The following is an 18,217-nucleotide window of genomic DNA, read 5'->3' on the forward strand; positions in this document are numbered from 1 at the left end:
TTTACGTGTTGACTATCTGTGTGGTAGCTCCTGAATAAACGAGCGTGAAGTTACATCAAGTGAGTCTGTGAACTTCATGACAATTATAATGTTCACAGCTCACCCAGTTGGTATATTTTGTTGAAAGGTTTGTTTTCCTGAAAAAAAGTAAAATCTTCGTTCATATTTTATGTGTAATTGTATTCATTGTCCTTTACAGTTGAAGCATGGTTTAATCAAGTCTTGGAGAAACTCTTCACAGCATCCAGCTCTGCTCCTCTTCACCACTGTGACTCCTCCAGCTGTCCCACATCAGATTCTGACACCGCTCTACACGTTTCATTATTTATTTTTTGTTTGCATATTGTGTTAGACATGCTTTTAGATTTGGATCCTTGTTGATTTTAATTTGTACTCTTGAATATGATGGTAAAATATTTTCCTTTGTGAATAATAAAGTTATTGTTTTCCCCTTCACACCTTGCATGCATTTGTACACTTGTGTAAAGTAAAGACTTACAGAAGATTTACACAATAAAAATGATGCAGTTGTAATCAGTAAACAAAGTAGCTCTAATTCTGAAGTGTTTATCAACCCTTTTCTCCAAATTAAATCACTTTTCATCTAATAATACTGTAATGGAGGAACACTAAGGGCTAGAAAATAAACCACAACATATATGAATTTACATTTTTTATATTAATAATCATAAAAAGAAAAATCGGCCTAGTTGGAGCACGCACTTCGGCCTGGCACTGGCCGCATCTGGAGCAGCTCTGCTCCGCTGCGGCAGCCAGAGCCTGCTGCGGGACATTCAAGTGCCCACAAAAAGCTCTCCAGGTACCCGGTTCCGGCTGCAGGCTACGCCAAAAAGCAGGTATTTTCCCTCGCAGCCATATCGGTTTGAAAACTACATTCTGTCATTGTCTTCTCAGTTTACAAGGCCAAATTAAAGAGAGCGAGAGACGGTAATAACTTTTAGCAAAGATGGCGGACACTGGGTGGATGGCGGACACATTCTGGGAATGACGTCTCTTCCATTCTGGGAAGTCTCGTCCCCCTGTGGGTGAGTCCAAAAATGAAGCGTTGAACCGATGAAGCGTCATATTGCGTCATCGGAGGGAAGAAAAAATACTATTTTTTAGAAATCAGGGGAAAAATGAGGGAAGCACACTTTCTAAAAAATAATAATGCCATTCTAGCAATACAAAGCCACATGCTAATCAGGGAAGTATTCCTTTAAGTATTTACTTACTCTATTGGCAGATCAGTTTTCTTAAAACAAGATAATTTCAATCTGTTTCAGAATGTTTGGCTTATTTGTCGCAGGACTGTTTTTGCAGATAATAAATTCTCTTGGTTACAGTTATTGTTTCTCTTTTTCATATTTGGGAATTTTGATTTAATATACACTCACTGTATCTGTGTTTCGTGACCTTGAAATAACCTTGAAATGTGTGTCAGATGGCCTGGTTCACAACCATAGTCACACAGGAGAGATCCACGTGTCATTGTATAGAACAGTCAAGAGGCAAATAACACCAAGAACACACTGAGGCACTGTGTGTTACACATTTGCTGCCACTGTTCTTTTCTTCACTTTTATTAACAACCAAATTGAGTTCGACTGCAACTGTTTTTTTTTAACAAACACAAAGCAGACGTAGTTGGTAAAGTCTTAAGGTTAACTCAGGTAAAGAGAAAACCTGACTGTTTACAACCTGACTGTGGTTGTGAACTGGGCCATCTGCAGATCTGCACGTATTCATTTGATATATTCACACACACACACACACACACACACACACACACACACACACACACACACACACACACACACACACACACACACACACACACACACACACACACACACACACACACACACACACACACTGTGATAGTGACTTTTTCTGTATTAAATAGATCTTTAATCCACACACCAGTAATAAACACAAACCAGGAGCAGTTGGGATTTCATGCAAACCAGTGTTTTAGCTTGGTACTGGTAATTAAAGCTTAATGTAAGCTGCAATATCTTACCAAGACAAAGTTTGATTTTTTTTAACTCTTGGAATTACATTACATTTTAAAACTTTCTTATTTCTTTTTAGGTAAAAAAAAAGGATATACATTTCCCAGAAACAAAACTTATTTTACTTATTTAAACTTTACTGATTATTTTACACATTTAAATGCTTTTAAAAGATGATTAACACTTTCTTCAAATGTAGTTATGATGAAAAATTATGAAAAAGTCCGCTGCAGTCAAAAAAAAAATATCCTTTTCTGGGATACAGGTTTTTTCATTTCCGAGACCCTGATTCGTCCAAAACTAAAGAAGGAGGCGTGTTAAGTAGAGAAGGGGGGGTTTCTTTCTATATAAACCAGGTGAAGTCCTGTCATCAACAGGATCACACAGCAACCATGATGTTTCTGGTCTTTGTTCTGCTCATCGGAGCTGCCTGTAAGCATTTGTCTTTGTGTTTGTTGACTTTTAAATAAGTGAATCATCACGTACATTACTTCACTGCCTGGTTGGTTTTCTGTGTGTTTCTCAGTTGCCACTGAGGACGACAAGATCGTCGGAGGGTATGAGTGCCAGCCATACTCCCAGGCCCATACAGTGTCTCTGAACTCTGGCTACCACTTCTGTGGAGGCTCCCTGGTCAACGAGAACTGGGTTGTGTCTGCTGCCCACTGCTACAAGTCGTATGTCACTCTTTGATAGTATGAGGGAATTAAATACATGCAGGAATCAATATGATTTTGAGCAGCATCATGACATTCAGCTGCAAATGATCCTCTCTCTCTCTCTCTCTCTCTCTCTGTCCACTCCAGCCGTGTTGAGGTGCGTCTGGGCGAGCACAACATCAGGGTCACAGAGGGAAACGAGCAGTTCATCTCGTCGTCCCGTGTCATCCGTCACCCCAACTACAGCTCGTACAACATTGACAATGACGTCATGCTGATCAAGCTGAGCAAGCCCGCCACCCTCAACCAGTATGTGAAGACTGTGGCTCTGCCCACCAGTTGTGCTCCTGCTGGCACCATGTGCAAAGTCGCTGGCTGGGGCAACACCATGAGCTCCTGTGAGTGAAATTTGATTATTTTTGTGTAAAAATGTTTTCCACAATCACTTTTCTCACATACTTTTGTATCACACATTGTAGCCGCTGACAAGAACAAGCTGCAGTGCCTGAACATCCCCATCCTGTCTGATAGAGACTGTAACAACTCCTACCCTGGCATGATCACTGATGCCATGTTCTGCGCTGGATACCTGGAGGGAGGCAAGGACTCTTGCCAGGTATGTAAATCAGCATTCAAGGAGGAAATACAGAAACAAAGGCATGAAATACTTGTTATGAATCTTCAGTGTGAGTTTACGCTCTTTATTTTCTTTGTCAGGGTGACTCTGGTGGCCCAGTTGTGTGCAACGGTGAGCTGCAGGGTGTCGTGTCCTGGGGCTATGGATGTGCTGAGAGGGACCATCCTGGTGTCTACGCCAAGGTATATCTTTATTTTCAACATTTATCAATACATTTTACCCACAGTTTGTATGTGGCCAGTTAAATCAGTCATATTTGCTGTTGACTTTTCTCTCTGTCTCTTATTCACAGGTCTGCATCCTTAATGACTGGCTGGAGAGGACCATGGCCAGTTATTAAATCTGATCCTGTGACCACCATCTTGTTCTACTGCCTTTTGTCCATCATTCTAACTCCAAAGTTGTTGTAGAGTTTTGAAGAAAGTGCAGCCAATAAAGTCTTACATCTTGACTTTCAAATCGTAATTGTTTTGTTTCATTTTTACTAAGGCTGTCAAAATGAATGCGTTTCCGCAGGATGATTAATTTGTGGAATTAACACGTTAATACGCTAACGCGTAAACGCACTTTCTCACTTTCATTCCAAAACTGTTTATACTATATATAAATGACATATGCAAAGTATCCAATATTCTGAAATTAATATTATTCGCAGATGACACAAATATCTTCTACTTTGGGATGATTTGAATCAATTAGTGGAAACAGTCAATAATTTAATGGCCAGTCTATAATGTTGTTCAACATAAATAAACTATCATTAACTTAGAGAAAACTAAATATATGCTATATGGGAGAAAAGGCTACAAGAAGAGTATCAATATTCATGTTAATGGGGTGGAAATTGAAAGGGTTAGTGAGAACAAAGTGTTGGGCGTGATTATTGATGAAATGTTAAGTTGGAAGCCATACATAAGATACTTAAAAAGTAAGCTGGCCAGGAGTGTGTCCATACTGTGGAAGGTACAAAATCTACTTAACCAGAAAGCACTTTATCTGTTGTATCGCACACTAATCTCTCCTGATCTTCAATATTGTGCAGAAGTCTGGGAACACTCTTAAAAAGGGAACACGCACCCACTGCTAATACTCCAGAAAAGGGCTCTGAGAATTATACTTTATGCCAGTTACAGAGAACATACAAATCAATTATTTATCAAATTAAGAATACTCAAACTTTATGATTTCATACACTACCGCACGGCACAGATTATGTACAGAGTGGCCAATAAAAGCCTCCCTCACAACCTTCAAATACTTCTCCCAGCTAGAGAGCAGGGACACAATCTGAGAGGAAACATTGTTTTCAGGCAGAGAAAGGTACAAACTACATTAAAATCCTTGACCATGTCGGTCACGGGTGTCAAACAGTGGAATGAAGAGGAGATCAGAAATTCAGCAACACAGAGTGCATTAAAAAAAAAGTATGTAACCATGATTATTAATTGTTACAGGATGACCCGGGAAGAATGTGGATAAAGGTCACAGTCAGAAATCAGTAGACACTGTATTGAGATAAAATGGAGAAGGATAGCACCAGCTGACATTGAAATGTGCTTATGTTAGACGTATAAAACTGAGTTCTGTTAACCGAGACACTACGGAACAACAACCACTTCATGATGGAACTGCTGAGCTGGTCACTGAACGCAATTGACAGTGTTGAGTGTTCTCAACAAGGAGAGTGGGCTCTGGCGAACGATTATTATTTTAATCCTGCGTCGGTATTTTGGACAGCTCCATCATTACCTGACATATCAAACAAAGAAAACTATGGACAATGGATGTTGCTGTTAAAAAAAGAAAAAGAAGAAGGGGCTGCGCTCTCCTCCCGACTCACCTGCAGCTCACTGACAGCTGCCAGGGAGCGAGTTCTGCTGTTTCAAGATTACACATAGGTCTAATTTCAATGGATGAGTCACTTTTTTGTCAATATGTAAATAATAAAAAGCGGATCATCAAAACGGCTTTTTAGTCCCAGTCCGTCCCTGGTTTCATCTCTGTTCAGTCAGTCAGGCTGAGTTTCCATTACGCGTGCCAACAGCCTTTGATCTGACGTCAGAGGCGACGGAACAATCGATATAGATGATATATCTATAGCTGATTCAGATAGTAACATTAAATAGTGATTGTTGTGATTATTTATTGCATTTAAATGTGTCTGGAACTGGAAGGGTTAGAGTTAGGGTAACCTGCCTGTGAGGTTTTGGTGACGTGTGCGCACTGTGCCACCTGCGCTTCGCCGTGCACCGAGAGTAGACCAGGTTAGAGCTGGACCCGTTAAGGTAAAGCGGGGTTCCCCGTTCCACCGGTCTTAACCGGGGAACATAGGTACGACCCCTCCTTTAACCTCAAACTGCAGACCAAGGTAAGCCCATACCAGTAAAAACACGCATTTATCCTGCTATGGATATCTATATTTAATTTATTCAGATATACCAAATAAGAAATAGATGTGCGTCATCTGTGAACGCGTAGTTGAACATGCTCTGGAAAAGCGTAATTTCCTGATTTACAAATATAACTATAAATAACGGCAGCCATGTGCGCGCACTGGTGTGCCAGTTAAGACCTGCCTTTCAAACGTGCTAAATATAGACGCAAAAATAAACACCGCAATCAGTTTCAGGTTTGATAAATCACTTTGCGCGTGCTAAAATAACATATTTACATTTTCTCCTCCTCTCACACGCAAAATAGCGTGTAAACCCCCCATATTGCATATGCATTAAGGCAAGAACGCTAAATGGGTTGCGAGTGCTGAGGGACGCACTCCTCATTGCACCCTGTTAGTAGATCAGCATCAACGCTAATCTGCGTGTGCAATCCAGTTTGCACACGTTTTTGCACGCGCAAAGCTTTAGTAAATCAGGCCCTTGGTCTGTTAACCCTGAAATGAGGGAAACTCTGGTTTTTCGGTTTCAAAAAGCCAGTTCAGCTTAACTCTGAGTCAGTTACCCTGGCAACATACGCCATGAACCTAACCTGCTTGCTGGCAGGTTTTCTTCAACAAACCTTGAGTTTCTCTTTGTCTCCGCCCTCTTTCAGACACACACGTTATTTGATTTCCTCATTCATTCAGTCAGCAGTCGAGTTTTGGCGTAGTATAATTATACGTCTGTTTTGCCGTCTACATTAGAAGTTAGAAACATTACATTAGAAACCTAATTCCGTCCTTACATTTTCAACATTACCAACCGGAGTCACACTCTCACATCCCAGCAGAAATTGTGTGTTGCGCTGCGTTTTTTTTTTTTTTTTTTTAACAAATGGGAGTTTTTTATAGAATGTCGGAGATGCAGAGCACTTGAACATGATATAAAGAATGATAAATCATTTATGTGTGTAAAAACAGGGTTATGTTGGGGATAAAACAGCCACTTAATATTTACTTTACAATGAAGAACATGATCAAAATGAGGTAATCCCATGAGATTATGAAGAGATCTTACCTGTTTGAACAATGTTTTTATGTTTCATCTTAAACTGCTGCCAACTCCCCCGCGGGATTACACCTAAATTAAATAAATGAATAGTCTACCACTCAAGCAGTTTCCCCACGTAATATTATTGTGATTGTGCAAAGGACGATTTCCACTGGACGCGTTACAGCCCCAGAATGTCAGCGGCGCGGTTCTGCGTCGTCCTCTGCCCAGCGTCAATCCCCACCAGGCGCGCTATGGCAGCGGCGTGGTGCCTTGGGAGCCAGCGGTATTCACAGAAGATCGCACCATAATCTTGAACGGACGCAAGTTCGCAAGATCCCACGATAGACTGTGTGTATAAAGGAAACAACAACAACATAGCTTCTTTTCATTCTCTGACGTGGAAGAACTGTTGATCTGGTGTCATAAATGATTTTATGTTTCTCCACTTCAACAATCAGTCTCTCGTCGTACATTATGACTCTCTGAGACGCTCTGATTAATTGACTGTTGAGGCTGGCAGCACTGGTCACGACGTAATGTTGATGTGAAGTTGTGACAGGCTATATGACCTGTGTATTGTGTTTTATTTTGAAAGGGGGGCGTAAATGTTTTACTTTGATTCTGTGTCGCTTTTCCTGTCTGGTGCGAACTGCTCTGTTGAAATTTACGAGGTTCAGCAGCAGCAACGGCAAAAATAGAACTGCTACCTATCGATAGCGCTGCGGCGTGGCGAGCCACTTCTGGGGCGCTGCTGAGACATTCCGCAGCGCGCCCAGTGGAAATGCTCTCATTGATTAGAATGGAAGCGATTTGCAACGGCGACCGTGCCACCGGCTGTAAAGCGTCCAGTAGAAATCCAGGGTTACACTTCCTTCTAAAAAAGTTTCTCAAACTCACCGTATGAGCGCATTAATATTTCCAACTCCACTAGGGTGAAGAACGGAGCCCTCCGCTTCCCTGTTGCCATGGTGACTCGTCGAAATGGGGCTCCATTGATGCTGTCTTTTTAGACTTGTGGTACACGCGCTTAACTCGAGGTGAAACTACTCCGAGTAGAACAAACTAACCTCAAATCGGCTGTTCTGAAACAGAAAACTCAGAGTTTCCTACCTCAGAGTAGATCAACTCAGAGTAGATCAACTCAGAGTTCAGGGTTAGACTGAGAGTTTGTTGAACCTGCTTTGTGAAACAGGCCCCAGATCTGCAGGAAAGCAGTATATATAAATAAAACACATTCCTGCTTAAACGAGCCGGCTAATGAGCACCGGTGATACTGGCTTACTTCCGGTTAGCTAACAAAGAGCGCAAGCTAACATTGTATAACACAATTATAATCCACACGCACGTATGTCTTCATCACAAACATTACACAGGCATGGGACTTACAGACGATGCTTTCCGAAGGCACGGCGTAATAGTAAACAGCGTTCAATGGCACGTAACTCTCCAGCGTGGAAGCGGTATGCGCCCGACTGGCCGTAGTAAAGAGCGATGTCAGAACTCCCGTACGGTGAACGGGCGGAAACTCCCTTTCAGACAACAAAACTCCTATAACTTTACAACAGAAGGTCCGATCAGAACCAAACTTGCTATGAGTGATTATGGGTTGTTACTGAAGGTGACTATGAAAAAACAATGAGTTTTGAAAACAGCTCCTCCTGTAGGTGACAGAAAACATACAAAAAAAAGTTTATTCAAGAATTTAGGAATAACTTTTACAGAGATCATCGTATCACACTCAAAATTACTGACAACACTCAAAACCCATGGTAGATGATGCATGTACAATATGATGATGAATCGTTCAATGGCATTGCCATCGCAACAAAGCAAAGTCGTATTTTTGCGACAAAAATACAAACTGTTACAACTTTGTGAATCCTGCTCTGATCTGAAGCAAACTTTGATTGATGACAGGCCAGCCCTGAATATGTCTATATGAAAATATTCAGGTTCAAATATTCATTGAATTTATTTAATTGTTCCAAAATGTATTTCCATTATTCCCCCCTCGCACAGATTCCAACTGTGCGAATCCTAAACTAAATTAATCAATGACAAATCACATTGAACCTAATTCCAACTTACTATTTTATCATTACATCATCGTACTTTAAACATAGTGTTGCACAGGGGAACAAAAAACGTAATAAAACTTTTATCAATTGCTCTTAATATTTGGGATCAAATGAATTTCTCCCATTACCATAAAATAGTCTTCATCACAACCTCACCACTTTCCTTAACCAATAAATGTACACCTGTGATTTAGGGATGTCACGGTATGAAAATTGAACCTCACGGTTATTGTGACCAAAATTATCTCGGTTTTCGGTATTATCGCGGTATTTTTTAAAAAGTGTGTGAATATGTTAACATTATTGACACAGTATTGTGGGTCTTAAAACCATAAACTTTGTGTTTGAATTAAGGTTGTTTTACCGCTGTGAATCACTCCTAGTTTGGGTGTGGCGATCTCACATTCCAGAGCTTTTGTTGCTTTTTCAGCCAATCAGCTGACGATCACGGAGAATACACATGGCTAATTAATATGCAGTACAGAGAGAGCGAGAGAGAGGGGCGAGATAGTGCATAGAACTTTCCTGTGCTTATGTGTGCAGTGTGTGTGTGTGCAGTGCGAAATTAAAGCGTGATTGTCATCAAAGCAGTCATCAACAAAAGCTTTGTTTGACAAAGGAAGACAAGGAGAACATGACACTAATTGTCTGTGGCTGAACATCTTCACAATGATAGCGAAAGCTCAGAGACTGCTGGTGGTTTGACTGTTAGCATTTTAAGCTAGCAATCTTTATGCTAACGTGTTAGCAGTGTTCATCGTCACAAAAACAACAAACAGATGGATTATTCAGCGGCTGAAAGAGAGCAGGACACACACGGTAGTTGTCTGAGATGATGACGTGACGCCAGGACTGCGCTATACTGTTATGGGAGAGTTTTCATATACGTATATGTCCTGAGGGCTGTCGTCTCCTCCTTTGGCCATGATTCCAGCTTCGATAAAGTTTGAACATCAGGTTGTAAGCTACAGAGTGCGCCTGCGCGGCAACTTCAGCAGACGGAGACGCTGGAAAGGCTCACGGTGCCTTCACAAAGATAATAATTTTTTTGGAAATGAAGACGGTAATTATTATCGTCAAAAATGTTATCGCGGTTTACCGTTACACCGTTAACCGTGACATCCCTACTGTGATTGTACAATAGTTTAATAAGAATAATTTAAAATTCAATCATGAACCACAAACATACATCCCCAGTAGAGAAAACCAGAATCTTGTACTTTTTCCACACAGTTCTTCCCACAATCGATTGATGTAACTTTGGGCAGAAGCCAAATTTGGCATTTTGGTCGCCACATTTTCAAAAGTTCCCCCTTATAGAAATATGCTCCCCACAAATTTATTGGACTAACACCTTCACGTTGCGCAGGCTGAGCTCCATAACCACATTCCTTCCAATCAGGGTCAACTTGTGAACTTATGCAGTTTTTCACAATGTGTCCAATCTCACCACATCCACAGCACAGATGTGGCAGCATCACTTCGTCATTGTTCATCGCTGTAAGTGAAATTGTCAGCGTCACCATTCATCACTGGAACTTCAGTCTTTTTCTTGCATTTATTGTCACTTCTCAAAACTGAGATGCAAAGTGAGGCAGTGCAAATATGTTACAGAGATGTGTTCGCTCTTCAACACCTCTGTGTCTTTTTAGTGGGAGATTCGCCTCGTAATCCTCTCCATACCACCTTTTGATAAAGGTTGAACTTCAATAGGAATCATCATCCAGCCTTTGCCTTTGGAGTGCAGTAGGTTCTCCACTGCTGATGTTCCAAGAACACAAGTCCACACAGCCTTCTTTCCTTCAAGTGTCAAGATTTTCTTCCACTGTCTTTTACTCCAGACATTCATGAAGGGGCAAGTGAGTGGCTGAGAACATATTCTCAGCCACTCACTTGCCCCTTCATGAATGTCTGGCAGTCTGGACATCAGCCTCACAAGGTCAAGTGTACGGTACATAACAACCCTCAGTACCTTTAATTAAGAAAATATAGCAACCAACCAGGAGAAAGTCTATCTGGTGGGTGTATGTTGGGTTTGTATTATAGATCATAACCTGTCTTTAAATATAATTCTCAGGTTGTTGACCAGCAGCTTCCAAATTTGTCCAAATACCTCTTTCCCTCTTAGGTTTCATCTCGTGCAGTATAACAATCTAAAATTTCTGTATTTGGCTTTTTATTATTGGAATCAAGTATTATGATTTGTCACTTCTAGACTTGAAGCAGTCCGTTATATCAGAATAACCTGTAAGAAAATCAGTAAATTGAGAAGATGTTTAGCTTTGATTTGTTAATCTAAATCTCATTAATGTTGATTAAAATTGATACAATCCTGCAATCCTCTTTGAGTTTTTTTCTTCTTCATTAATTCAGTTTTGAATACAGCCAACCCTGTTCTGGTGTTATTTCTGTATTGTTGGCCTTCTGCATTGAAGAAACCTAGAAACCTAATTCTAATTGTTATTTTTATTGTTTTACTTTTTACAGTTTTACCTATACTTTATCATCTTTATTTTGTACTTACATGTCCACACATATTTAAATCAAATGTTCCTCCTTTTGGCCAGATAAATTCTAATCCATTAGACCTGTTCTCCCATTTTACTGACATATTTTGACTGTCCTTCATGAGGTCAGGATGTTTCTTAAAGACCTTCAATTCATCTTGATATTTATTCCTGTAAACTTATAAATGAAATACCTTATTTTATTCAAACTAGGCATTAGTTGGTAAATGTTTAAATTCTACAGCAAAATACAATCAATTATGAGAATCAGTTTAAATATGAGAATTCATACCAATCTACTTGCATATATCTTAAATCTGCTAAAAATGCTCAATTTGAATTTATTTACCCAAATGTCATTACTACCTCTCCACTTTTGAATCACGTGTGTGCAACTTGCTTACAGTGGCTTTGATCGTGTTAGGTCCCTCCTCCAAGTTTTTTAGAGGAGACTGAGGCCTCACAGCAGGACTGGGGGTGGTGACCAAATGTCAGAGAACAAGATGATAGGATAACATGGATAGCCCCTCCTACTTCACAGAGAGTCCTCAAGTTTCATTTCTCACTAAGCCAGCGAAGAGTACACTGCTCCAGGCTGCACCCAAAACAGCCATTCCAGCTACACATTAATTGTCCAGCTGCTAATTTACACCCTATTCATCAGTAAATTACAACATTTACAAAAACTCGAGTCACTAAACAGTGATACACTGTTAATCTACCTTTTGATTTTAATCCAATCAGCTGTAAATGACCACTGTATTTGTCTTAACTTCACAAATAAAAGTAATAAATGTCAACACCATCATAAACACCTTGAAGCAGAACACCATTCCCAAATAAGCACTTACTTCTTTTCATTCAAACTTTTTCCATACATTAATTTAATTATCATCACACTTCAAATAACTTTCAGCACAAACTCATATTCTTCCAGACACTCTTCACATTACTCACAGAGACACACTCTCACACAGACACTCAGTTATTTCTGCAGTATTCTTTCCTTATCAGTCAGTCAGGTCTGTTAGTGGAGTCAGGGATTAGATCAGGGTAGTCAATCCACTATACCTTTATTAAATGTATATAATTTGTTCTGTACTAATATCAGAAATCATCAGGAGATATTTCTTCTAGGCAGTGCTTGAGTTTATTTAAAGCTAGAGAAGAAACAGAGCGTCCCCCATTACTTCTCTCTCTCCTGACCTCTGATATCTCCTGAGTCTTATTGTAAATTATGTGTCCAAATGTTACTTCATAAAGTCAAATTCAATATTTATAAATACAGATGTATGTGTTAGTTTATAACCACTTCAGTCATTTTCACATCACATCAACCACATCCACACAGAACCCTCCTTATCTATAATGAGACAAAGCCATTTGAAACGAAAGAAAATCATGTCACAAATTCATCCTAAAAACTATGGGAGCCGTTAAGGACTTAGTGTCTTCATCAGGGACACTTCGTCAAAAACAATCCTCCTCACATTAACCATTTCATGGACATTTACATAGCAAAACACAGACAAAAAATCAAAGTTCCACAGCTGAGCCAACTCCGCTCCAACAACCCGTCATTGTCTCCAGAGTGACGAGAAATCCTGCTCTTTCAGAGATTCAAATCATGCGGCTCAGCTTCCATTTTAACCCTATTTAAACAATTATAAATCACTTGTGTGTTGGTATGTAGTTCTTATTACAAAATACACCGTTCCTGTTGTTTATTTAATTAATGTGGTAATTTATTATTACTGTTGTTTTCCTATTATTTTCTATTATTATTTACTATTATTTATTTATTTCAACAACATAGACAGTTCCTATTATTTATCTATCTATTTATTTATTTAATGTCTTAATTTATCATTGCTGTTATTATTATTATTTTCCTATTCCTATTCCATCATATCTTGACTTTCTTTCCCTTGTCACTACTTTTCACAATCTTACTCCTTACTTCTGAAACCCCCCTTATCTCTATCTCTCTATCTCTCTATCTCTCTATCTCTCTATCTCTCCATCTCTCTGTGAGTCCAGCCTGTTCAACTCTCCCCACAGAAGCTGTTCCTCTTGTTCAGCATTAGAAATCAGCTCTTATGGCGCTTTTCCACCGGCCCGACTCTCAACGGCACTGCGCTACACTACACGGTTTAGCGAGTGTTTCCACTAGCTTAGAACGTGGAACCAGGTACTATTTTTAGTACCTGCCCTGTCGTGGTTCCAAGTCAGTGGCGCAGGTACTATGCAGGTACTATGCGCTGATTAGTCAAAACTGCCGGCCACTGATTGGCCAGAAGTGTCGTCAATGGGTGCGTCATGAGCGCGACACAAGATGCAGGAATCAAATCCACAATTTTTCAAAAAATAGTAGCGTGCAAATACTTCGACATGGCGACTCTGCATAAGAACATTCCATGGTCCAACGACGAGGTCCAGACTGTCCTGTGTTTAGTCGGAGACGACAACATACAGAGCGAGCTGGACGATGCCGCCCGTAACGAGCAGGTCTTACCGGGAGTCGATGTCCGCTCGCGGCGTACACAGCAACGCCAACAACTCTGCACGCCAACGGTAAAAGTGTTTTTTTTTCAGCCTGAGAGCAACGTTTAACTACTGCTGATAATAAACTCACTTAAACAAGACATAATAAAAGTAACATCATGTGTGTCGGTAATCTCTGTCCGTCTGTTTACATGAGACAACGTACCTACAACAAAACATTACGTAAACCTGTAAAAGAAAAAAAAAAGTCATGAATTAGACTTACTACCGTGTAACGTGATGTTTTTACATGTTAAAGGGGCAATATGTAGTATTTATGGGTTTATATTACCCAAAATCCATTTTTGTATACATATTATGTGCTCTTGGATTGTGTAGTCGCTGTATAATATTCTTTGTTTCATTTTCGTAGTGTTTCAAAAAGTCATTTAAAATAACATGGTCGCGGGCCGTGGTTGCATAGCCACTGTTAGCAGCGAGACGCCATGTTTCTACGGGAGCCTGTAAGGACAAACGCGAGAGAACAAATCAAGCGTCTCTTAACTTGTAGCGGAAGTCCCGCCTCCTCTCTCTCCGCTTCGTCTGCTACGGCCGCGGTAGCTCGCCCTCTCCCTCGCCTCACGAACCTCATCTGCTGACACGGAGAAAGACGACGAGGACAACATTTGACCAGCTGCGGATACCGTAGTGCTCAGGGAAGGGAGGGGGTGAGCAGAGCAGCAGGTCTTTGTTGTAAATTTCAGCCTCTCCTCTAGATGTCACTATAAACTACTTACTTCCCCTTTAAAACAGACTAGACCAGAATTTACAGTATGGGTTCGATATTTACATTATAGACAGAGAATGAGCATCGGATATTATATGTCTATATTGCACTTTTGTAAAAAGACGGTATATTGCACATGGGATGAGGAGCGTGGTTATATGTTGTCTACTGAGAGCTAACAGCTGCAGGGAGGAATAAAGGATAATAATAAGGATAAAGCTCCTTCATTTAGGGTGTTTCAGTCTGTGGCTCTGTGCAACTGGTAAGAAATAATTAACATGATTTTGTCACGATTCCACCTGCACCTTCTCCTCAATTTTATTATTAGTGTTGTTTTTGTGGTTGCTGCTCTTTCCCTCTCCTCTGACTCTGCAGGGGGCGTGGCTGACCCAGTTCCCAGACACCGGTGATCACTTGCACCTGCGCGGCTCCTCCTCACCTGCACCAGATGTGTAATCAGCGGGGCTTAAAGGCGGAGCCATTTCTCCTCACCGGTGTCAGATCGTTTTCGAACTTACATGGGTAAAGACATGCTGCTAGCTCTCTCGCTGTACTTACCTCACAAAGTTACTTACCCGTTCGTCTCCGCTCCAGGTCGTCACGTCTCCTGCTGGTCTTCAATTCCTTGGCTGTTCCGGTCTCCCTATTCTCCTGGGATCTCCTGTGCCACGTTCGTGAGTTGTTTCCACTCTGGAGTTACGCCGACCTGCCGAGTCACCCCCGCAGTAGCTGCAAGGACAATTTTCCTCCTATTCCTCCATCTATCCCCTATCGCTTCCCACGTTTGGGAAGTCGCTTTTTGTTATACACTTTTGTAAATAAATTTATATTGTTTTGAAATAGTCACCTCCGTCTCCGTCTGCTTTCGGGTCCACGCCACTAATCATTACAGATTTACAGCATTTGTGTATTTCCTTAACGGTTTGATTAATAACCCCTTTCTTCTTCTCTATAGTGTTATGTAGGGAAGAGAAAAAGAAGCACACAGCTGTCCTAGCAGAGCTTCAGGTGGATGATGTTCAGTAGCAGGAGTGGAACCGGACACAACGTGACCGCCACACCACGAGAGTGCTGCGTTCAACCACACATTTCTTTGAGTGCTTGGGCAGCTTGTCCAGGCAATAGGTGGCAGGAGCATGTGACCTATTTCCTCCCTCCTGTCCTAGGACTCCACCACCTATGTACAGTTTATTTGATTTGCTGTGTTGCACTTTAACTTTGGTTTGCTGTGTTTTTTTGTTTGAATAAACAACAATGTGACTTATGTGATTACGTCATGCGTATTTCTTTTCGTTTTCTTTTAATTGTGGCAGCCTTTACAAACCAAACGTACACAGACAAAAGGAGACATCTCTGCAGAAAGTACAAACTTTTATTTGTAATTCAGTGAAAAACAGTACAATAATAAAGCATTTTACAAATTCACAAGTGACACATCAGGCCCTCGCATGCATCTCTGCCCTCCTCTACACCCTGTGCCACTGCCACCACAGGTTCAACCACTGTAGCTGCTGTGTGTGCATCTCATTCAGTGTCATAATGCTCACCATGATTTTCACACAGGTTATGCAGAGCACAGCAGGTCACCACCATGGATTTCACCAGCTGGACATCACAGTCATTCCTTTTCAGGAGTGACAGAACCATCTGAAACACACAGGCAGCATGCTTACGTTAATACCAGAATACCAAAAATAGAGGTAGCTTTTGGTCATTACTACGCTGTACACTTGTACAGTACTATGTAGAAGTCTTAGGCCACCATTAGATTTGTTGCTTGAGCAATGCCATAATGACAATAGAGGATCATTATTTCTATTTCACTTTACTGGAACACATTTAGAATATGTGTATGCAGTTTTTTGTTGTTTAAAAAAACATCCTCTACAGTTGTCAAGTATTTAGTGTGATCTACCCTTACACTTGAACAATAACACAGCTCTGTAAATACTGGAGTGGAACCTTAATTAATGTTACTGGTAAATCGCCAGGTTTATTCAAGACATGCTTGAGTATTACATACTCAAAAAAACAACAGCGTTTCTGCACAGTACTGTATATGAGCTAGTTAGCGATAGCAACTATATTTAGCTTACCCTCACTCGTCGTCTCGTAACATCTCCTCTTCAGTTTCATGTTGTATGACTTCCCAAACGTTTCTGTACTCCTCCACAGTATTTCTTCTTGCCGCCTGTAGCTTTTTCTGGCGATCTTCTCTTCTGTGTGTGAACAAATGCCACAGACCGAGCAGCAGAACTCCACGTCCTCCATTGTTTATGTGCGTGTGTGTCACGCGTATAAGACATCACAGCAGTTTCGCGCAACCGCGTTGTAGCTGTGTTGCGATAACCACGCCCACGTTGAGAAGGTACGTTCTCTGTAGTGGAAACACAACTAAACTGTGCCGTTTAGTGCCGTGTAGCCTAGAGCTAGTGGAAAAGCGCCATTAGAAACAGTTCATTCACCATTTCTCAATAGCTCGATATCATACATACTATAATAAGTTCAGCTAAATATAAACAAACAATTTTTTTTATCATTTTATACTGGTCTCTTCAACATCCAAAACCCCAAAAGCACATAATTATCATCCACAATCCAAACACACAGTAACAGACAATTTTCTCATGCAATTCTATACAGCTTCATGCAAACTAACACACTTTTCTTCCTCACACAAACTCTGACTGAGCTCACGTCAACATGCACAAAACACAAACCAGCCACACACATGAAAACATTAAGGAACAAAACAGAACAACACAAGACAACACTTAGGCCAAATGTTTAAATCTTAATAAATCTCAACTTTAATTTTATGAGTCGACTTTAACTGAAAATGTTAATTTTTTTTTTTTTTTTTTATGTTTTCACTACTTATCATCTTCTGCTCGCAGTTATTTTAGGATCGATCCATTTATATACCGTTTTGTTTCCTACAAAATTTCTTTGCCTGGCCAGGCTTCTTCACAATTATCTATCCTTTGATAGACTTATTTACCATGTGTGCACACTATTAATCTCAACTTCTCAACATCTCTTTTCATCTGCAGTTTCACTTCTTCTGTTTAAATAAACCCATGCATGGGATTTTCCTTTTCTTCTTCTTGAATTTGTTGAATTTAATTGAAGTGTCAATTCCAGGCACTGCAGTTGCTTGGGAGCGCCTCAGCCAAAATCCTAAGAAGCACTGCCTAACAGTAAGCAAGACCATACATATTATAGGATATTTGGCCATCCTACTATACATCACCTCCTGCCCTTATTAGGTCTTCTATCTCCAGTTTCACATAGTGGCCCCTTTATTACACAGGTACGTTGGTTATTTGTAGCACTGCTCTTTTCGTTTCATAAACAGACCGCTCCAGTTTGACTGTACACGGATGCTAACGACTTACGGAGCAACTGCTAAACAGTGGCTGGACTCCGGTGACAGGGCATGAAAAACTGCGTTACTTTCTTCTTTTTAAACCGGAAGTGCTTCCACACATCTGCTTTTAAGCACGAAAGTGTTGGACTTATGTTCGCCGCTATTTTCTTGTATCTCCTCGTTCTCAATGAGTAAACAGGAAGAGGGGAGACATCGGCGTTTGATTAGATTAGATTAAGATTAGATTAAGAT

The 18,217-nt window shown here is 40.6% G+C and overlaps 1 protein-coding gene across 1 annotated transcript; it reads left to right on the forward strand.

Annotated features, from left to right (window-relative positions):
* Positions 1 to 2,377: 2,377 nt before the first annotated feature.
* On the forward strand, positions 2,378 to 3,651 carry LOC310934317 (trypsin-1-like; the record flags this gene model as incomplete). Its single annotated transcript, XM_083898011.1, has 6 exons — positions 2,378 to 2,447; positions 2,542 to 2,692; positions 2,822 to 3,072; positions 3,154 to 3,290; positions 3,392 to 3,493; positions 3,604 to 3,651. Exons 1-6 carry the CDS (start codon positions 2,408 to 2,410, stop codon positions 3,649 to 3,651), a joined length of 729 nt encoding a protein of 242 aa, XP_083754137.1. The 5' UTR covers positions 2,378 to 2,407.
* Positions 3,652 to 18,217: the final 14,566 nt, after the last annotated feature.

This window comes from Microchirus variegatus (genome assembly GCF_963457635.1).
Source record: "Microchirus variegatus genome assembly, chromosome: 1".
Classification (NCBI taxonomy): domain Eukaryota; kingdom Metazoa; phylum Chordata; class Actinopteri; order Pleuronectiformes; family Soleidae; genus Microchirus; species Microchirus variegatus.